Below are 21,954 nucleotides of genomic sequence, written 5' to 3' on the forward strand. Positions count from 1 at the left end.
CACACACACACACACGGACACCCAGACACACACACAAGTTCAAATGCGTATGTGAACATGAGCATAGTGACACTTAGTCTTCATCATATTATGTTTCAGTGTATCAGCGCTCAAAAAATAATAAACCTCCACCTGTCTTTTCCTTACAACACCGCACCTTGCTGATGAACACACCCTCCTTCACATCATCACAGTCAGTGTGTGTGTGTGTGTATCCAGGCAGGTTCCTCTCTCTCTCACCTGTCCTCCCCTGCACCGAGGCAGAACTGCCGAGTTCCCCGCTCCTGGTTGTCACGGTGATGGTGAACAGGCGTCCGGGCGTGAGCACATTGAAGGTGCACTCCCTCATGTCTCGGGTCAGGTCTCTGACGGCCACTGTGGTGTTGCCGTGATGAAGCTTCACGGTGTAACCGTCCCGGGCGGAGTTGGGGGCGTGGCCCCACAGCGTGCTGAGGGAGGTCTCGTCAGCATGGCGGATATGGAGGCCCACCACCGGCTTGGGGGCTGCGAGAGACAGGAAAAGAGAGGGAAGCGGAGAAAGAGAGAGGTGGGTGGGTGCAGAGCGATGAGGAGACGGAAAGGTTAAGAGACAGAGAGAGAGAGATAAGGGAGGAATAAGTTGACAAAATAGAATTAATAAGCTCACAATTAAAGACGTCCGTCATTTTTAAATATGCTCTTTATTGAATGTTTTCATATCGCTTCAGATCTTGATATAATGAATCTCTCTGTGTCCTCAAGTCCATACTGTTGCTCACCCATTCCTCCATGGCAGTACTCCATTTTGCCTTGCTCTCCGGCACTCTCCACGCTGACCCCAGCCCTGTAGGTCCTCCCGGGCACTAGATCCAGTCCAGAGAAGGTGTACTCCACCACCCCCTTGTCCGCTGTCCTGTTGGCCAGTATCTGGGTTCCGTTCAGCAGTAGAACTCTGTAGGTCTCCAGGTCCCCACCAGGGGGAGCCCACATGATCTTCAGGGATTTGGAGTCATCCAGCGCAACCATGGACAAGTTGGAGATCTTCCCAGGGACTGGGAGAGTGAAGTAGGCATCAGGCTAATTCAGTCCAGTTAAAGGTACAGTGTAGAGTACCTCATTTTGTTTAATTGAAGCGTAATGAAATGTCACTCTATAGCATCTAATTGGGATTAGTCCCTTATAGAATGTTTCTATTCTCTAAAACCCACAATGAAAGCCAAAAAGCATTGGTTAAACTGTGAGCAATCAAGAAGCTTTTTTTTTTTTTTTAAGAAAATACTTCGTCCAACAAATAATGCTCAGTCTCACCTCTATAGCAGGCAGCTCTCAGACGGTAAAAAGTGCAGTAATAAAATGCATTAACAAACTAGTTTAAAACTGACTCATTAATTCCTGAAATCAAATTAAATGGTAAGGCTCTTGGACCCAATCATATTCAAGGCACTTAATCCTCCTGACATGGCGTTTCAACCATACAGCCACACTTCAGGGTAATCACTGCCCAATATTGCTGAATACTTGCTGCTGATGGACTAGAATGAGTTCTAAAATGCACATTCATTCTTGACATACAGGACAGTTGGATGACTTCAGATGACAGATATAGGCTACAGGGACACTGAACCATGGCGTAGAAGGCCACAAAGCCACTACATTTGGCTGACAGATATGTTCCCAGCTCTCACCTGTGTTAGCCACAGCAGTTGATTGGTTGGACAGCTCTCCGCTCTTGGTGGTAACCAACACCTGATAGTTTCGTCCTGGGGTCAGCTGGTCGAAGAGTGCCTCCACGGTTTCGGGAGACAGCGTCTTCTCCCGAGGGTGGGTTCCAGTGGAGGTAAGGACAACTAATATAGTGTCCACATCACCCGGTGGTCGACTCCAAGATGCCTTCAGACTGTATTGGCTACCATTGTGATGTAACCTCAGGTTTGATACTGCAGAGGGTACTGTACAGAGAGAGAGAGAGGGGGGGGGGGGGGGGGGGGGCGGTGGAGAGGCAGGAAGAATCTTTACACTCAAGTCTCCACAATGTACTGTTTCCAAACACAGGGAACAAACTGAACCCTGGGAAAATAGTACAGTATGCTTTATCTGAGACAGTGACATGGTGTTGGAAAGGGCGTATGTGGTACACAAACAAAAGCAGAAAGCTACTACAAGTCGGGTTTCTGTTCTAACTATACCTGTTAGCTACAAAGCTAGCTGCTGAGACATCTGCACTAAGTAACATTTAGGTTGTTAATTGATAAAACAAATGTTGAAACATGTTGAAAATGTTGAAACATTAACAGTAAGCCACATTGCTAGTTGTTCTGAAAATAACAGCTACGTAGCTAGTTTGTTGAAACAATAGCAGTTAGCGGGAGTAATGCTTTGACATAAACTTATCCTAACGAGTAAGGGAGGGGGTGTTATGTCAACATAACAACAAACATTTTAACAACAATGTTAGGTGTGACGCTAGCTGTTGGTGACTGAATAGAGCTATTGAGGATGACTTGCTCCCCATCAACTGAGAAGTGAAACCTAGGCTGGAAAAAAAATACTTTCTCAGGCTTTTATGTACTGCAGGACTCAGTTAGAAAAGCAAGCCTACACTGCCCTTCCTGTCTAGACCAGACACAACCTCCTAATGACAAGGCGAAGACAGATCTAATACTGCATATCTAAAGCTTTGGTTCATCCAAGAAGTGGTAGCAAACAGGAGGGATGTTATTTTCTATTCAAATTTGTAGTAACATTGATTTATTTGTTAAATCTTTGAAATTGTAATTAAAATGCAAATATTGTTTTAGTTTTTGTGTTACATGTGTTGATTCTATCTAGTATGTTGAAGGGAGGTCCATGAGTTTTATTCCAGGGATTTCCGATGTCCTCCTTGTTATCATTATTATAGATAAAATACTGTTTTCCATGGAATGTTAGATGTATTGGGAAAGGAAAAAGGCTACGGTCATTACAACCCTTTCCCACACACTCAACAGCACGACAGGAAGGGGAGTGTTTGGTTCATCCCATTATGTCTAGAGTCAAATTCACTGAAAAGCATTGAGGAGATTTGGAATGTATTTCCAGTTTTGACTGGAAGTTAAGCTGTCTAACCCAAACCTAGCTTCCCAATCCCAAATCCTACTGCAGACATCATCCAAGGAAAGTCCATCCCAGTGAATCCTGTATGACCACTGTGTCCATACCTGTCTGGGTTTGTCTTGAAGTGTTACTCTGGAAGCCCCCTGTCTCTGTCACCATGGTAACATTGTACAAGTGTCCCGGGACCAGTCCGGTGACTGTACAGTTCGTTGTGTTGCTCTCCAGAGTCAGGTTCCTCACCACGCCCAGCCAGTCTGTGAGCAGTAGCCTGAAACGCTCAGTCCTCCCTGGTCCAGGCTGCCAGGAAACTCCCAGGTTATTTGAGGTCGCGGACACTTGTAGGCCCCTGACTGTTGATGGACCTGGCAGATAGAGAAGTGTTGTCACTGAGTGAAACAATATGCCCTAAATCTAGTTTAATGGAAATAATAATACCAACGGTTGCAATTAATGACTTAAAAATCCCAAGTGAATTTATTTATATTCAAACAAACAAGTTCTTCAACCATATTTCCAAATGTGATACAAAAGTAGTCATTATGCCATGGCGGATCGTTATGAGAGAAATTACCAGAGAACAGGTCAGATGATTTGTCAACCAGTTAAATCTACAGAAATAGAATCAGTAGCAGGGCGTACCAAGACCAAGGTTTGATTTGATCCTTTCAATTTCTATGAACATTTCTATAAAAAGCAGGTCAGGAGGGGCGGACACTGACCAACTCGTATTCAGTGTCTCAGTCGGAAGTGGTGTGCCTCTGCGTTGAGAGAGAAATAGAAACGGTATCTTTGAGCCAGCCACTGAAGCCCAGTTGCTCATTTAAGTTGCTGTGGATGACATAATTTTCTGCTGCTGCAGGATTGTTTTCCAAATTGTTTAACCAAGCTCACAGAAATTTGGTTTCTGTAAAGCTTCTCTCAGCAGGCCAGGCACTACTACACTCCTGTCCTTGTTTCACTTGGGACAGGAGCGTTGACAGACAGAAACACAAAGAGCTGCAGGTTTCTTATCTTCCAGAGGACTAGCGCTGTTATACAATTCGAGTATTGGCGTAGTAGTAACAATCTACGCACAGGTTACTGAGGTTCTGATGCAGGAGACCTGTAAAGAAGGGATGGCTTCTTACATTTTATTATTTTCCTCTTTGATAATAATCTTTTTTAAATCTATCCGCCCCAACAAACACGTACAATTATTATAATACATGTTAATATATTTCATATCTCCTTTTGCTGAAGGATAATTTTTTTCTTGCTCATGACATCTGCAGCTCAAGGGTATTGTTTTGCCCAATCTTACATGAACCAGTGATCTTTGTGATAGCCTGGGTACCATTTAAACAGCACCAAGCTATCCGTACGGAGAGGCAAGTTTCCTGCCCTCTGAGAACAGCCAAGTGGGGAACAGAACGGAACAACAGAGACCTTATGGAGAGGCAGGGTTTCTGTTGTCTTATGGGGAGGCAGGATTCCTGCCCTCTTGAGAACAGCCAAGTGGGGAACAGAACGGAACAACTGAGACCTTATGGAGAGGCAGGGTTTCTGTTGTCTTATGGAGAGGCAGGGTTTCAGCTCTCTGAGAACAGCCAAGTGGGGGAGGCAGAGGCCGAGATGACGGAAGCAGATAAGATTGTTTCGCGAGTGTTTAAAGTTCTCTGGCTACATAATCTGGCCCGGTCCAGGCCCCCCGTTAGCACGCCTGGAGTGGGAGGGTGGGAAGATAAGCTGATGGAAAGGGGAATGGGGTGCATGTGGTGGGGGGGGGGGCAAGCCCTGAGGTCCTAACCCAGGCAGGGGGACCCTCCCAGGAGGCACAGGGATTGGCTGGTGACTCCCTCCCATTGGTGCCACACAGAAAACATTATGGTAGCATTTATTAAAATAACACACCAACACCCTTTTGTGGCTGACTTCAGAGACAATGAAAGTAGACTTTCCAACGTCTACAGTTCAATCGGGGAAGATGACGCATCATGAACAGGAGCAACGAGACAGCGACGTCCCGTATCAAATCGTTATTTAGTCACTTCACAGTGTTTTAGCGTGATACGTATGTTTCCATGGAAACACATTTCATTGTGTTCAGAGGAGCTCCGGCGGGGACGTGATGTCCCAACTGATCGCGGCCATTGTACCCGAAGAAGGTGCCACAGTCTTAGCATGATGTATGGACAGAAGCCGTCGAGGAGACTTGAGAAGGTCAAGAGCGGGGCCGTGCGTCCTAATCAACCCCCGGACCTGTGAACAAAATGCCCCCCCTCCCCCCCCTCCCTCCACCACACTCCCAGCATCCTTCAGTACAAAAGAACAATGGAGTCAGGAAGTGGCTGGGGCAGAGCCGGAGGGAGGGACCAGTCTGGATGGAAATACACACTTAAGGTCAGAGCCTTCTGGTCTGGGCCCCTGCCATGTGTGTGTGTGTGTGGGTGTGTGTATGTGCGTGCACGGAGCCGAGCCATGATGAAAACGTGCGCACGTAGACACCTACGTCGGCACACACACACACACGCACGCAAACGCACACGTTTGAACTGGTTTATCGCTCTCTGTCAGCAGAGTTCCAGTTCCTGAGGCCTTATCAGTGGAGTGAACATAAATGAACTGTCGTGTGTTGACGGGCCACCTAAAGGTCAGGTTTGATACTGCGAGAAAACTCGAACCCAAAATCCTGGTGACATAGAAGAACTGGGAGCTTTAATGCTGTGGCCACCGTCCCAGTAAGTATGGATGGGTCTACGGCAGGTAACCAGGAGGAAATGGAACGCCAAAAATAACTGTTTCCGCTGTTAAACATTCCCTGTGCAACATTTCTCCATGGCATTTCATTTCAACACATTTTTCAAACACTAGTCCTATATTCGGGAACAAACTACTCACTTGTTTGCAGGGTGACATTGGCTCTTTCCGAGTCGGCCCCTGACCTTATTTCCAGGTGATATGACGTGCCTGGTTCCAGGCTCCCCAAAAGGCATTCGAATGTCTCGTCTTGGTCTTTCACACAGTCTGTTACTTCTGAGCTACTGTCCACAGCCAACACGGTGAAGTTACACACCTGTCCAGGTGTGGTTAGCCTCAGCGTTATAGAATTCATACTGGCGTTGGCCTCTGTCATGTTGATGCTACATGCCTGTTCCTGGGCGGCTACACACTGAAAATAAATTGCACAGGAAATATTTTAATGTAGCGTGTGTGAGCCTTTTGTCACGACCTAATGTGTTTACTTTCATTTTTATTCCACGAACAAAGCGTGAAACAGAGTGGTATAATATGGACACGAATGCAATCGTTCCGAGGTCATTTGCAGACCTGAAGAGGTGCGTGTTCTTGAGACGTTACTTACCATGACGATCCCTGATGCCAACAAAAGTGCTACATAACGGACATAACATTTCAGCATTGTGATTGTCGATTTATAAATTATTCACATCCAAAAAAATTTAAATCCAAAAGCGCGTAATCCAAAATCATACTCGAAAAGGTATGCTGTTCAATAGAAAAGGCTCATCCAGTTGTGCACTACAAGGCTCTGAATCCCTTCATTTGTAGCTGTGCCAGAATTTGTGCGAAATGATCCCAAAAAAACTATACGAAAGCAGCCTAATTCAGTAGCTGACACTCCTTGTGAATGTAGTGTGAGGACAACTGTTGTGTGAAGTCGCTTTCTGGTCGAAGCCTTCCATCCATCCCACCTCCTCCAAGCTGCAGGAGTCTTTACAGGATATCCTCAATCAGTTGGGCTCTGCTGTGACTAATTCCAAAGCATTCATCTAGACTCGGCCGCAGTGCTGTGCTTCCGTGTGAAAACGAATCAAATGTTGTTCTGCGGGTCAACGTTTGTGTATAAAAGCACATTTAAGTAATAAAAAAAAAGCCTGCAAAATGTGTGGCTTTAAACTTTCCCCTTGACAGAGAGCATCAAAAGCCTTTGTTCTCCAGTACTATCAGGTTACCCACTCCTTTTTCCTTCCTGTATCTACTCTCTTTCTCTCTCTCTCTTTTTATTAGTCTGCTTTTAAGCTTAGCGGGCTTTTCTATTTCTGTGCATTGTGATTCAACTGTTATTCAGGAATATGAAAATGGTTCTCCAGAGAAAGACGCTTGACTGGAGAATTTTTTCTTTGACATTGTTAACATTTATAGAAAACCTGTCCACTCACGTTTAGCAGGTACAACAAAGCTGCTTATCTCATATTGAAAGCCTGGCTGAATGAATTCGTTTTTTCATTACTGTTCACAGGACTCTGACGGGTTTCAGATACCCAGGTACCCAACATTCCACTTTCACTCACGCTCCTATTCAATGTCAAACACATATATATATATATATATATATATATATTTTAAATGCTTAAGCCAGACACAGATGTAATTAAAACCAAGATACTGGAAATGTGTAACAGGTTAAAACAGTTTGTCTTTATTGGCAGTATGGACTACAAAGTCAATGTCACATGGTCAGTACAGTGTCAGATTCAGAATTGGGGCGCCGGCAGTTTGTTTTTCGTCACACCACTAACTACCTAGCCACGGTAGTACAGCAGAAGTGTCAGGGCAGCACCACTCAGCACAAAACAGAGACACAGAGTAACATCTACGGGTATCCCATGTGCAAAACAATACTAATGTAGTCCACAGAACACTTTGGGGTCCGTGACAACATTCTGGTATGGCTTTAGTACCCAACCCACTGGACTAACAGAACAACACCCTGAATTTGTCTTGCTCTGCCGTTACGCACATATTTGAATGACACATAAGAGTTGGTATATAGATTCACACTGACAGCCTTTCCTTTGCACCAACATGTATTTTGCGCTAACAGATTTTCAGTTGTACAGTACAAGAGAGAGAAAAAGTTTCCTCAGTAGTATTAACAGCAGAAGAATAGATTTTAGGCCATGAAACCCCTTTTTGTGTTTCTCTCTAAACATGTCCATTAAATTGAGGCATAAAGTATGTACAGCTCATAGCACAGATGTTGGATCTTAATTTGATCACACTGTTTCAGGACAATTTATTGCAATGCAGAACATTTTAAACCTGTGGTGTATTTTTTTAGGTTTAAAAAGACTTCTGAAGTTTTGTAATTTCCGCTTTTCGAAAATACCAGACTTCCTTTTCGGTTATTGAGAATGTCCCAAAATCATGGTCCACATTTCACGTTGTCCAATGATAATTCACATTTAATTCCGCTTATTATATTCCTGCTGTAGAAAAACAAACAGCTCGAATTAAGATCCCACAGCTGTAGACGAATAAATAGTTAATATTATTGTTATTAGGTTGGACAGAGAGAATTTATCACAACATTCAAACTTGATTAGTAGCACACAGGAAACAAGTCATAGAATACGTTCCAAATGGCACACCATTCCCTACGGCGGAACCTTTCCAGTTGGCTTCTGCAGCGTGAGGCAAAATGATGCACTAGTACAGCCCCTGGGCAAGGCCCTACCGCCCCGATGTCAAAAGCAGGGCACCACGTGGGGAACCGGGTGTCATTTAGGTCTGCCGGCTAATATGGCCGTTAAGCCCACATAGTGGATAGATAATCTTCTACTGAACAAAATGCACGGAGGTTAACCATTACACATATTCACACCAAGTCAGGAGCACTATGAGCCACACTCCCAGGGCGCCATGTTCTATCGATAAGTACACAAATATAACTTTCCTCCAAAAACATTTGTATTACAAATAATAATTTAAAAAAAAAACGTCTCGGTAGGTAAATACAAAAAAAAGTGTTCCTCAGAGTTTCGCGATTCATCGTCGCACAACGGACAACAATCTTGTATCCTTCCACAGGCGTCTCGAACACTTGCAGTTTTTCAGCAGCGAGATATTATTGTTATGTGGCCCGTGCAGTTATGACCGTCCACATAATGTTTAATAGCACTTTTCACATGTACTGTACACGCTCCTCTACAATACATATGGAATGTTCATGAAGACGAGCATTTAACGATTTTCGGTTGGAGGCTTTTCGGGTCTGTTGAGCACAAAAAACCCTGGCCTAGAACTCGAATGTGATATTTGCACAATATAAAACTTTTTTTTCTAAAGATTTAGCAATATTCAGTTTGGTGATTCTGGGTGCTAAGACCCACCTGCCATGTCTGAAACCTATGTTTGTTAATTCATGCCAAGCAGAGTGGGAAAAACTTTGTGTGAAGTGTCTAGTGCTTATGGGCATCCTGTGGAGCAAAGGAAATGTCCTCATTTGTGTCTTTTCTGGAATGTTGTGGTATTCAGAATAGGATATATTTGTCTATCTCACTTCATTGAAGAATTTCAGTAATTAAGGTGGATCTTCAAATGTATGTATTTGGTTTTAAGTAGTTATACTGTACCAGTGACTCAAATCAAGTTAAATAATTATCCAAGTACTGTATGATTCATGCTATTTTTGTATATATTTTTTTTCTTAGATAAAGTATTTGGGAATCTATACCATTGAGAAATGAAAAGAGACCCAGTTTAAAAGTGCCAAATGATCATTGGATTAATGTACACATGAAAACATGAAGTTCATATTGTATAAAAATAAAATCAACATTATCTATGACATTTCATTAAACGATCAACATATTCATATAACCATTGTCATTTAAACGTTTACATTTTGGTAAAGAAAGTAGGCATATATCATCTGTGATTACTAATTGTCAACGCACTAAACGGTACATAAGGATGGTTTTGTAAGGTAAGGAGTCAAAAATAGCGCAAACTATTGTGTTATTACATTGGTATTAAAACACATTTACTGATGTAATGTCATGCCATTTCAGAGACTGGGTAGATAACAACGTAACTGGTAACAGCGATCTTTGGCATGGGACAACGCTGGACTTCACACGGCAGCCATGACAGTTGTTTGTGACCACAGAGACTGTGAGTAGAGGACATTTACATGAAGCAGGGGATTCACAGGGAGCACATACATACATACAGCGTGCCTCTGTTCTGTAATCACAACCCTACAGTTGTGACGAACAGTATGGCTATGACAAACAGTATGGCTATGACAACCAGTATGGTTATGACAAACAGTATGGCTATGATGCACGGTACGGCTATGACGCACAGTATGGCTATGATAAACAGTATGGCTATGATAAACAGTATGGCTATGACAAACAGTATGGCTATGATGCACGGTATGGCTATGACAAACAGTATGGCTATGACAAACAGTATGGCTATGATGCACGGTACGGCTATGACAAACAGTATGGCTATGACAAACAGTATGGCTATGATGCACAGTATGGCTATGACAAACAGTATGGCTATGATGCACAGGACGAAGAACATTCTGACGAGCCAGATGTTTGCGCAGTGACACTTAAATGGATGACGCTGATGTTTAATTGGACGACAGTGGGGTTTAAATGGACGAGCAACGTGGTGTCAGAGGTATACCGTATTGGCCGAGACGGAGGCTTTCCACTGTGTTACAGAGAGAAAAGCCAGCCACCGATGAAATGTAACAGTCATTTCTATAACACTGTTTGTATAACAACACTTCCATTTCATGAAAAAATTATAGAAATAGAAATCATAATTCAAAAATATTGTAGTCACAAAGACAAGTGCTATTCATTTAAAAAATGTAACTTTTGCTTTGTCATACCAATACCATCGATGATTCAAGGACAATGGAGTACCCATCTACCACACAGAGGTCAGAGTAGCATACCACAGAGCTATAATTGAGCAATCTGATTGTTCAGAGCTTCAGTATCGGACAGTCTGATTAGTCAGAGCTTCAGTATCGGACAGGCTGATTAGACAGAGCTGAGAGTCATTGTCAGAGCTGCTCATGATCAAAGTAGAAGTTGAAGAAGAAGTTGAAGACAAGGAGAAAAAAGGATACATTACATTCAGAGACAAAGTAATCTCTCTTTCTCTCAATCCATCCATCCATCTCTCCAGCTGTGAAGAGACCCAGCCAATCATCCCAAAGCAGTCCAAGCTGTCCGTCCACGTCCACATGAGTCTGACCATAAATCCAGAGATACAATCGATGTCCAGATACCCACTTCCTCAGTAGCCACCCGATTTCCGCTAAAGCTAGGGAAGTTAAATTCCACTCCCTGGTTAAACTCACACAGCGTCAGCTTCCTGTCCGTTGTTCATTGGCCGGTGTCGGCGGTGAGGCGGGTCTCGAAGAGACTCAGAGCATGGTGGACAAATTCGTACTGCTCTCCTGTCTGAATCATCCCCCCTCTGTTAGTGCAGATATAAAGAGGAATGAAAGACAAGAACTCCATTAGAAAACAATTGCCGGCGTGGTGAATACTGTTGGAAGAAGAACGGCGCCTTGCTTTCATTTACTTGACAACCATCTGAATGACAAACACAGAAGTTACAAACCTTCCTTACCATGCCTTGAACTGAAATAAAAAAAACACCTAAAGCTAATTGAGATAATTACATAAAAAAAGCTGTGTGTGTTGATGACAGAAACATTACTCTTTTTATTTTACATTGTCCCACTCAACCAGTATCAATCATTAGCATATTGCAGCGAAGAGGCTAAGGTTGTTTTATCAGTGTAAAGCATTCCGGTCAGATCCCAAACACATGAGCTAGAAACTTATAAAAGTAGGTAGTCTTAGGCTATAAGAAGGCTTGGTTTGTTATCACCAATTTCAGAAGTGACGCTCATTTTATCACAGGGCACCAGCGACTTTCTCCCAGGTTTATCTTTTTATAAAAAACTGTCACAAACATTTTTGAGCAAAACTTTGATTATATTACCCTTTCTGGTATTATTATAATTTTTTTGTAGTTTGCAGTTAACCGTTAAAAAACCAAAACAAAACATTCAGGAAAAAACGTCTCATTCTGAGTGATGCGTAAGTTCCTTAACATTTAAAACATTAATTCTCATAATTCTCAGTGCCTTAAAACTCACCAAGCCATTTAGGACATTCTCATTCTCCAGTTCATTAAATCGTGTGGTAATTAGTCATGATAAAACTCCATTAAGACTCTCGATCACTCAGCGAAATGGTACAGTTACATTTAGCACATTTTGCTCAGTGATGAACTATGCTTAACAAGAAAAAATCCTTTCCTTCTTTGGATCTACAGGCCACTGCTCAATGCTGATGAATTACTGCCTTATCTCAGTTCACGCAGGCAATGGGAAAATTAGAGCCGGACGCAGGCCCAAGGATGATTGTGTGTTAAATTGTAGTGAGAAAATGCGGTATGGTTCGGAGTTGCACAAGCACAGTTCCTCAGGTACTATAAAAAATTTGCTTTTTCTATACTGGACAGTACCGTGGGAAAGAGAAGGCTTTTCTGATGATGAGCAGTGGGCCAGATTCAAACCCAGGCAACAGCAGGACCTGTGCAGCTGGAGTGACTGGACCAGACCAGGCCTCCCACGTACCTTTTGAACAGTCTCTCCTCAACGGCATATTATTTGACTTCTGTCTCTCGTACTGTATTTACTCAGCCACGGGCAGGGAAAGAGTGACTTCTTAAAGATGGTTTCTGCTAAGCTGTTTTGAGACAATATCTGGCTTCTGTACCATTTATCGGTTTAATATACAAGTGTACAACTCCTGGACTGAATGCTAGTCTATCACAGAGCATTTCCCCCAATCTCTTAACGCTGATTGACAAGGGGAGACCATTGAAGTTTTAAATTTTGTCTTTGGCATAACATGATTGACTGACTGGCTGGCCACATCCATCCTGACTGACTGGCTGGCCACATCCATCCTGACTGACTGGCTGGCCACATACATTCTGACTGACTGGCTGGCCACATCCATCCTGACTGACTGGCTGGCCACATCCATCCTGACTGAATGACTGGCTGGCCACATCCATCCTGACTGAATGACTGGCTTGCCACATCCATCCTGACTGAATGACTGGCTGGCCACATCCATCCTGACTGACTGGCTGGCCACATCCGTCCTGACTGAATGAGTGGCTGGCCACATCCATCCTGACTGAATGTCTGGCTGGCCACATCCATCCAGACTGAATGACTGGCTGTCCACATCCATCCTGACTGAATGACTAGCTGGTCACATCACTGACTGACTAAATGACTGGCTGGCCACATCACTAACTGACTTACTGACTAACGTCAGGCACTTTTTGGTAGATTAACACACATTTCATGTCTCCTAACTTATGTCTCTGGTACGGTATTTAATCAGCTAGGGGCGGGTAGAGGGTATTTCACCACCTTCTGAATTAGCGACTTTAACAGGACAGTTCCCAGTTGAAATATTAACAAAAGTCTTCCTGCTCCAGTTCTGGCAAAGAGCTGAGGGTTAACACTGATTCAAGTAACCACCATCTAGTTCGAAGACGGCATAATGGAGACCCCCCCCGGGGACGAGGCTCACCTGTCGGCACGGAGCCGGCACACGATGCCCAGCACGTCCACTGTGCCCTCCAGCGCCATCTGTTTGCACCCTATCGTCGTGGCGATGAAGCAGCCCGTCCGGCCAATCCCGGCGCTGCAATGAATGATGACGGGGCCCGGGGCTCCTGCGGCGGCCCGGTCCTCCTCCACGTCTCCCATCAGCTGGAGGAGGGGCTGGGCGCTGTCCGGGGTCTTATGGTCAGGCCACGACGTGTACCAGTAGTGCTTCAGCACGCGGCTCTGGCCTCCCTGCTGTGGAGGGGAACGGACCCAAAGACACAGCTCCTCAGCAAGGCCCCGCCCCGGGAAACGCGGTCAGCGTGTGTGACCCACAACACGGTCTCATTAGGAGAGTGCCCGTTTACGCTTACCTTGAGTGTCAGTGTGCGACAGGTGTAGTGGTCGGACACTCTCACATCGTTGACGAGGACCTCCACCTTGCCATAGATACCGCGTCTCTCCGGCCAGTACAGAACACATTTCTGGAAGACAGGACACTCCCGTTGGTGACGCGGTGACACTCGAAATGACCTACGACCCCCTGCCAATCATTATCCGGTACATATCGAACAGCTAAGCCAAGAAACCAGTCTAGCCCGGTGTGGAATGTCCAGAACCATATAGTACAGTATGAGCTGGCGTTGTGGACACAGCTTGAGCCTAGTCCAGGACTAAAGAAATCAAGGTCAATGGAGAAGTCCTAGGCTTAATCTGTGTCGGCGAAATTGGCCCGAAATATTTGTCTAAGTGTGTATGCATACATCTGTGTGTGTGTGTGTGTGTGTATATCCCCCGAACCTCATTCTTCTCCTTGAGCTTGGTGATCATCACTATGACAGGACAGTCTTCTTGCCAGGCCATCTGCCAGAAGTCATTCACTGTGTTGATCATGGGTCCCTGGGTGGCGATGAAGACCCTCTCGTCACCATGGTAACCCTGAATAACATAGCGGTGGGAAAAGAGAGCGAGGTGGGCAGAAACACCATTCACTAGGAAGGTTGACAAAGGGACTCATTCGTTTTTTTACGGATTACTGTATTTCTGAGACATCCGCTGGCCTAATAAAGGGTTTTGGGACGTGTGCTGACTGACAAACATTGCCCTTTCCTTTTAAAGCATTCAAAATAAAGAAAGAAATTCTTATGCGAGGTATCAGTGCCCAGGGGACTGTTTTGTTTAGACATGACGAAGCGTTGTGTAGACGGCAGACGGAGTAAGCCCGTCGTATAGATGCTAATATTTGTGTCTCTGTGACACACGCTACACACACGAGACTCAAGGGAAGTTGGATTGTTTACTTCTATCCAGGGAGGTTTAAACTCTCAGGTCTGAACAGTCCCAGTGATGTGAAAGAGAAAACGAGTTGCTCCAACTTCCTGCAGTGACTACAGGGGAAATGAACCTATTGTAAGATCCAAACCAATTGAGATCATTGTGTGTGTCTGTGTGTGTGTCGGTGTGTGTGTGTCTGTGTGTGTGTGTGGGTCTGTATGTCTGTGTCTGTGTGTGTGACTGTGTCTGTATGTGTGTCTGTGTGTGTGTGTGGCTGTGTGTGTGTCGGTATGTGTGTGTCTGTGTCTGTATGTGTGTCTGTGTGTGTGTGTGGCTGTATGTATGTGTCTGTGTGTGTGGGTCTGTGTGTGGGTCTATGTGTGTGTGTCTGTATGTGTGTCTGTGTGTGTGTGTGTGGCTGTGTGTGTGTCGGTATGTGTGTGTCTGTGTGTGTGGGTCTGTGTGTGTGTGTCTATGTGTGTGCAGGTCTGTGTATGTGTGTCTGTATGTGTGTGTGTGTCTGTATGTGTGTGTCTGTGGGTCTGTGTGTGAGTGTTTGTGTGTGTCTGTCTGTGTGTGTGTCTGTCTGTGTGTGTCTGTGTGTGTCTGTCTGTGTGTGTGTGTGTGTATGTCTGTCTGTGTCTGTGTGTGTGTCTGTGTGTCTCTGTGTCTGTGTGTCTGTCTGTGTGTGTGTGTGTGTGTGTGTGTCTGTCTGTGTGTGTCTGTCTGTGTGTGTGTGTCTGTGTGTATGTCTGTCTGTGTCTGTGTGTGTGTCTGTGTGTCTGTCTGTGTGTGTGTCTGGGTGTGTGTGTGTGTGTGTGTGTCTGTGTGTATGTCTGTCTGTCTGTGTGTGTGTGTGTGTCTGTGTGTCTGTCTGTGTGTGTGTGTCTGTCTGTGTGTGTCTGTGTGTGTCTGTCTGTGTGTATGTCTGTCTGTGTCTGTGTGTCTGTCTGTATGTGTGTCTGTGTGTGTGTGTGTGTGTGTCTGTGTGTGTCTGTCTGTGTGTGTCTGTGTCTGTGTGTGTGTCTGTGTGTCTGTCTGTGTGTGTGTCTGTCTGTGTGTGTCTGTGTCTATGTGTGAGTGTCTCTGTGTGTGACCTTATTGTATTGTGCAGCCCAACTGGTTTACTAGTTCTTCCTCCGTTCCTCCTCCTGTTCTACCTTTCATTCCACCTGTTCTCCCTCCGTTCCTCCTCCTGTTCTCCCTCTGTTCCTCCTCCTGTTCTCCCTCTGTTCCTCCTGTTCTTCTTTCATTCCTCCTGTTCTCCCTCCGTTCCTCCTCCTGTTCTCCCTCCGTTCCTCCTCCTGTTCTCCCTCTGTTCCTCCTCCGGTTCTCCCTTCGTTCCTCCTCCTGTTCTCCCTTCGTTACATCGCCTTTTCTTCCTCTTTTCCTCCTCCTGTTCTCCTTTCATTCCTCCTGTTCTCCCTCTGTTCCTCCTCCTGTTCTCCCTTCGTTCAGACATCCATAGAAACCAAATAAACAATGCCCGGTCCTGCCCTCAAAGCGTTTTTCTTTCCCAAGATGAATTAAACTGATAAGGCGGATCTCAAATGTTTGTTTAATCGGAAACAACAACTTTAAACAAAGTCTTAAATCACCAGCAATTGTGACATCACTGGGATGTTACTTCATGTAAAATATGACTGCATACAGAACAAATCCACTGATTAAAAAAGATAACACTTTTCCATGACTTCTAATCTGTAATCTGTTTTAATCTGTCTCTGCATACCTGAAAAGTCACAATTTCGAGTGCTGGGACATTTCAGTTTCTCTTAGTTTTTGCTCTGACCATGAGGTCCATTTACAAAAGATAAAATGATTCTCCTTTGTTTGGGTTTAACATTCAATGAGAGTTCAACAAACAATGATGTGGAGAACCAAAACAGCCCCTGAACTTGCATGCCTGATCGACGTAATTACCAACAATGTGCGTGTGTTCGCTTGCCTACGTGCGCGTAAGTATTTGTGTATGTGTCTGTGTATGACGCCATGTTGGCCTTGTGCACATTTATACATCCCACCTATAACATACATTGTTCTAAATTGGTTCACTTGTGAATTTTCTGCGACAGTCTATTTGCATTTGTGGTTAGATGCTACCGTAACTGCATTTCATTGTGCGATACCTGTACTTGTTCAATGACAATAAAGTTGAATCTAATCTAATCTATATGTCTGAATGTGCATGTGAATGTGTGTGTTTATGTGTGTGCACGTGTTGGTGTGTGTGTTTGCGCTGGTGTGTGTGTGTGTTAAACTCACCCGTATATAATTGGCGTTAATGTAGCTGCTAAGAGGGTCAAAGGAGCTCTTGGTTTTCAGGATCACTCTGGAGTGTGGATCTAAAGGAGAGAAATTAGAAGAAAAGGGAAATTTGTCAGTGTAAGTAAAGTAAAACTGAGATTTGGTTTCTGCATCTGACCCAAACCTTCTGGGTGCTAACATCACTGACATGGGTGAACATGGCCAACTGCCTTGCTCAGGGACACCATAGCAGGCTTTTCACCAATGCCGACTCCTCACGGCAGCCATGTTAGCGTGGAGGGGCAACATATCAATGCTGAACATTTTCTTCAAACAAGTCAATTTCTGTTCAAATGGGTTGTTACAGAACTCTGATAGGGAAGGTTAAACCCATTCAAGGATGGGTCACCAGAGGCTTTCACAAGCACTCACTTTTCTCCTCAGATAGCCGGTGTATTCACCACCAGACGGGGAAGCATTTCAATGGCGGTTTTGTTTTTTCCTGCCATGTCTGGCTGGTTGTCAAGCCAGGCCACCAAACATCAGAGTTCATCTGAGAGTAAACAACACATTGTCTCAGTCCAACGCATTGTTTCACTCCGTCAGTCCTCTACAGGTGCCCCCTCTTAATCTGATCACTCTTGGGTTATTTTTACAGTATTGCACCGGTCAAGTGGCCTCAGCTTGTAAGCTAGGCACCAATCTAACAACAGGATAGACGAAGAGGTCTTACAGCTAGACCTCCCCATGAGCTAGCCCATAATGCTCCCCTCCCAATTTTCACATTGCTATTATGACCCTGACTGATTCCAACAACTCCTCTGAGGTTTCCGGGGCGCCAAACATTGAGCTGTTCTGCTTTTTGTAACAGCTAGTTCAACCACCACTTGCTGGCCCATGTGCCACGAGGAGAGAGCCACAGTTGCATTGGTCCAATCATCCACAGGAGTTGCTAAGGCGTGGTGAAACACATATGACATCTTACCAGTACTGCCAACCCAGGACGTTGAAAGACAGTTACAGTGTCATTTCCAACCCAGAACATCTGGAAATGACACTGTTACAACTTCCTGCACTGTCTTTCAAGTCCGTCGCAAAGTCAAAAACACTGCCTCACTCCAAACGTGACTTCTTTCTACTTTTCAGTCCAAGAACAGCTTGTTTTCTCCAGACTGTTCCAGCAGCAGTACTTTGGACGGAAGGAACCCCACCCTCTGGACTATTGATACCAGAACCCAGACCCCTCGGGCAATCTCTGCTTGTTGCTCTGCCTGTTGAAGGAAAACCGCCAGGTCAGATAGGAAACCTGATAATGTCTCAAGGTGTGCGCGCGCGCACGCGCATGTGTGTGTGTGTGCGTGCGCGTTTGTTCCTGTGCATGTGCGCGTGTGTACGTCAGTTTGTACATGTGCGTGCATGTTCCTGTGCATGTGTATGTGTGTGTGTGTGTGTGTGTGTGTGTGTGTGGGAAGTTCTTAATGTTCCAACATTTGTTACATAATGAGGTAATCCTTGTTGAAAGGAACGCACACACAGCTTTGTGGGAGAGAGAACAGGTCATACTAACAAGGCAGCCCTCCAGTTGTACTGTTCCCCTGTGAGGACAGGTCATACTAACAGGGCAGCCCTCCAGTTGTACTGTTCCCCTGCGAGGACAGGGAACTCTGTAGGGAATAGGGACCCATTTTGGACACAAATAGAGGGCCTTTAAGGTAGCAGGAAAGGATCAACTCACCTCAGGCGTTTTAAAATCTGCTAACCTTTGACCACTAACTCCTCCCGACTGGAAAGCTGAACACTTCCTGTCTGGCTGACAGAGGTGGATGTAGATGACCATGTTTGGTTAAGTGGAGGGAGGGTGCATTCTGTGTAGCTGTGTAGCTTAGCCAAGTCAACAGCCACTTCCAGACTGTAGACAACATCATGCTACTACTGTATACACTCACCTAAAGGATTATTAGGAACACCATACTAATACTGTGTTTGGCCCCCTTTCGCCTTCAGAACTGCCTTAATTCTACGTGGCATTGTTTCAACAAGGTGCTGAAAGCATTCTTTAGAAATGTTGGCCCATATTGACAGGATAGCATCTTGCAGTTGATGGAGATTTGTGGGACGCACATTCAGGGCACGAAGCTCCCGTTCCACCACATCCCAAAGATGCTCTATTGGGTTGAGATCTGGTGACTGTGGGGGCCATTTCAGTACAGTGAACTCATTGTCGTGTTCAAGAAACCAATTTGAAATGATTCGAGCTTTGTGACATGGTGCATTATCCTGCTGGAAGTAGCCATCAGAGGATGGGTACATGGTGGTCATAAAGGGATGGACATGGTCAGAAACAATGCTCAGGTAGGCCGTGGCATTTAAACAATGCCCAATTGGCACTATGGGGCCTAAAGTGTGCCAAGAAAACATCCCCCACACCATTACACCACCACCACCAGCCTGCACAGTGGTAACAAGGCATGATGGATCTATGTTCTCATTCTGTTTACGCCAAATTCTGACTCTACCATCTGAATGTCTCAACAGAAATCGAGACTCATCAGACCAGGCAACATTCTTCCAGTCTTCAACTGTCCAATTTTGGTGAGCTTGTGCAAATTGTAGCCTCTTTTTCCTATTTGTAGTGGAGATGAGTGGTACCCGGTGGGGTCTTCTGCTGTTGTAGCCCATCCGCCTCAAGGTTGTGCGTGTTGTGGCTTCACAAATGCTTTGCTGCATACCTCGGTTGTAATGAGTGGTTATTTCAGTCAAAGTTGCTCTTCTATCAGCTTGAATCAGTCGGCCCATTCTCCTCTGACCTCTAGCATCAACAAGGCATTTTCGCCCACAGGACTGCTGCATACTGGATGTTTTTCCCTTTTCACACCATTCTTTGTAAACCCTAGAAATGGTTGTGCGTGGAAATCCCAGTAACTGAGCAGATTGTGAAATACTCAGACCGGCCTGTCTGGCACCAACAACCATGCCACGTTCAAAATTGCTTAAATCACCTTTCTTTCCCATTCTGACATTCAGTTTGGTGTTCAGGAGATTGTCTTGACCAGGACCACACCCCTAAATGCATTGAAGCAACTGCCATGTGATTGGTTGATTAGATAATTGCATTAATGAGAAATTGAACAGGTGTTCCTAATAATCCTTTAGGTGAGTGTATTTGGTTGTTTTTGCCGCTTAACATTTAGAAATGGTCTTCTTCAGATTGAGAAAATTTACTGCTGACAGTCAGTAGTATAGCTAGCGTACGGAAATCGGTGGTTTAAGTAAAAGTTGTTTTTAGCTGTAATGCAGTCGATCCTCATATTTCTAACTGAATAAAGTGTTCAGCACACACAAGCATCACACTCATACTTCTAACTGAATAAAGTGTTCAGCACACACAAGCATCACACTCATACTTCTAACTGAATAAAGTGTTCAGCACACACAAGCATCACACTCATACTTCTAACTGAATAAAGTGTTCAACACACACAAGCATCACACTCATACTTCTAACTGAATAAAGTGTTCAGCACACACAAGCATCACACTCATACTTCTAACTGAATGAAGTGTTCAGCACACACAAGCATCACACTCATACTTCTAACTGAATAAAGTGTTCAGCACACACAAGCAATAGCCCTAAACGTAGGCTAACTTTGCAGGGTATAAGCAGGGAGATTCCCTTTTTCCCAGACGACGTCTTTCCCCCATTCATTGCCATGACATTTCCATTGCTGGAATGGAGTCCCATTAACATCTACACCTCGTCCTGCAGATTACCTGCTTCTGTGTGTCTTCATTTGGAACACAAACATCGTTCAGATCTCCATCACTGAATATCAGCAACATGTTGAAGCGGCTGATGTGAGACAGGCGGACCTCATCCACAGCAAGACACCATTGTCTCCAATGTCAACAGTTCCGTTTCACTTACTTGGCAATATGGTCTTGTATCTGTTTTTGGTTCCATGACTGGGAACGTCCAGATCCTTCGGATCCACAAAGTTCATTGGGATTTCCTGAAGATAAAACACATCATACCAGACAAGCTATATTTATTAGTGAATAGTGAACAGCTTAAAAAAAAAAAGAGAGAGTAGGGAACATGGAAGCGACTGGCCCCAGCGACCGTCTGTCGTCAGATAATCAAGCTGCTGTCGGCTGTCAAGCTTACAACTCTGTGTTGCGATACGTGTGTGTGTATCCATGTGCGCTGCGTTGACTCACAGCGAACTCTGCGTGCAGGGTCTGAGTGTTGACCACCACGTCTCGGAGCTGCTGTCGTGACAGGGCCCGTCCGGCAGATTGCAGGTACTCCTGAGCGGCCCGCTCCCTGGGGGTCACCACGCCACAGTTCAGGGGCTCCACGGAGGCCAGGGAGCTCATATCCAGCACCAACGACACATTTGAGCCTCTCCTGCAGGGACGGAATAACATCTGGAGTCAGAGGGTGCAGGAATGCCTGACGGCTCTGAGGCCACTCGGTTTTGCCATTCCAAGCTGTGCCATTCCAAGCTGTGCCATTCCAACGCATCACTTGTTGTGCCATGGCGCCTTGACACAGAACTGGGCCAATATACCTCAAAAAGTCTGGTTCAACGAACGTTCCAGGAAAACGTGTCGAGCAGTAATAACAAATAACATCTGAACTTATCCTTGCTGTCTAAATGTATATCTACAAAGTTTCTACTTTGTTTCTAATGTATTTGTATTGGCATATTTTTTGTTTGTTTGTAATAATATAACAGTATTCTGCAAAGCAACTCTGACAATAGATTAACATAACAGGATAATTACAGGGACAGTTTAGAAATGGAACAGAGGCTATTTTATTTTTCTCCATAATTTCCTGGAGAAAACCTGTTTTGGCCCCTTTACCCACGCCCAATCAGAAATCTGGAAATATAAAGTCTGGGTTCATTTGGCAGGGGTTCCAGAACAACAGCAAATGAACAGAACATTCTAGA

The 21,954-nt window shown here is 44.8% G+C and overlaps 2 protein-coding genes across 8 annotated transcripts in view; both read right to left on the bottom strand.

The window, feature by feature from the left end:
* The window catches only part of ptprb (protein tyrosine phosphatase receptor type b), a 39,119-nt gene extending 32,174 nt beyond the window's left edge, over positions 1 to 6,945 (bottom strand). Inside the window, exons 1-6 of the mRNA XM_029114370.2 lie at positions 6,413 to 6,945; positions 5,950 to 6,220; positions 3,177 to 3,434; positions 1,665 to 1,928; positions 759 to 1,031; positions 241 to 504 (exon numbers count right to left, since the gene is read on the bottom strand). Of these exons, the coding sequence (XP_028970203.2) occupies positions 241 to 504; positions 759 to 1,031; positions 1,665 to 1,928; positions 3,177 to 3,434; positions 5,950 to 6,220; positions 6,413 to 6,469 (1,387 nt within the window). The 5' untranslated portion in view covers positions 6,470 to 6,945. The remainder of the gene's footprint in view (positions 1 to 240; positions 505 to 758; positions 1,032 to 1,664; positions 1,929 to 3,176; positions 3,435 to 5,949; positions 6,221 to 6,412) is intronic.
* Positions 6,946 to 7,462: 517 nt separating this feature from the next.
* ptprr (protein tyrosine phosphatase receptor type R) overlaps positions 7,463 to 21,954 on the bottom strand; it is a 52,740-nt gene continuing 38,248 nt past the window's right edge. For all 7 annotated transcript variants that reach the window (XM_020056291.3, XM_010892042.5, XM_010892043.4 and 4 more), the window contains 7 exons: positions 21,215 to 21,404; positions 20,922 to 21,006; positions 17,012 to 17,091; positions 14,273 to 14,410; positions 13,846 to 13,956; positions 13,455 to 13,726; positions 7,463 to 11,304 (listed from right to left, as the gene is read on the bottom strand). In XM_020056291.3, the coding sequence (XP_019911850.2) occupies positions 11,211 to 11,304; positions 13,455 to 13,726; positions 13,846 to 13,956; positions 14,273 to 14,410; positions 17,012 to 17,091; positions 20,922 to 21,006; positions 21,215 to 21,404 (970 nt within the window). In that variant the 3' untranslated portion in view covers positions 7,463 to 11,210. The remainder of the gene's footprint in view (positions 11,305 to 13,454; positions 13,727 to 13,845; positions 13,957 to 14,272; positions 14,411 to 17,011; positions 17,092 to 20,921; positions 21,007 to 21,214; positions 21,405 to 21,954) is intronic.

Source organism: Esox lucius, chromosome 18, assembly GCF_011004845.1.
Source record: "Esox lucius isolate fEsoLuc1 chromosome 18, fEsoLuc1.pri, whole genome shotgun sequence".
Lineage (NCBI taxonomy): Eukaryota > Metazoa > Chordata > Actinopteri > Esociformes > Esocidae > Esox > Esox lucius.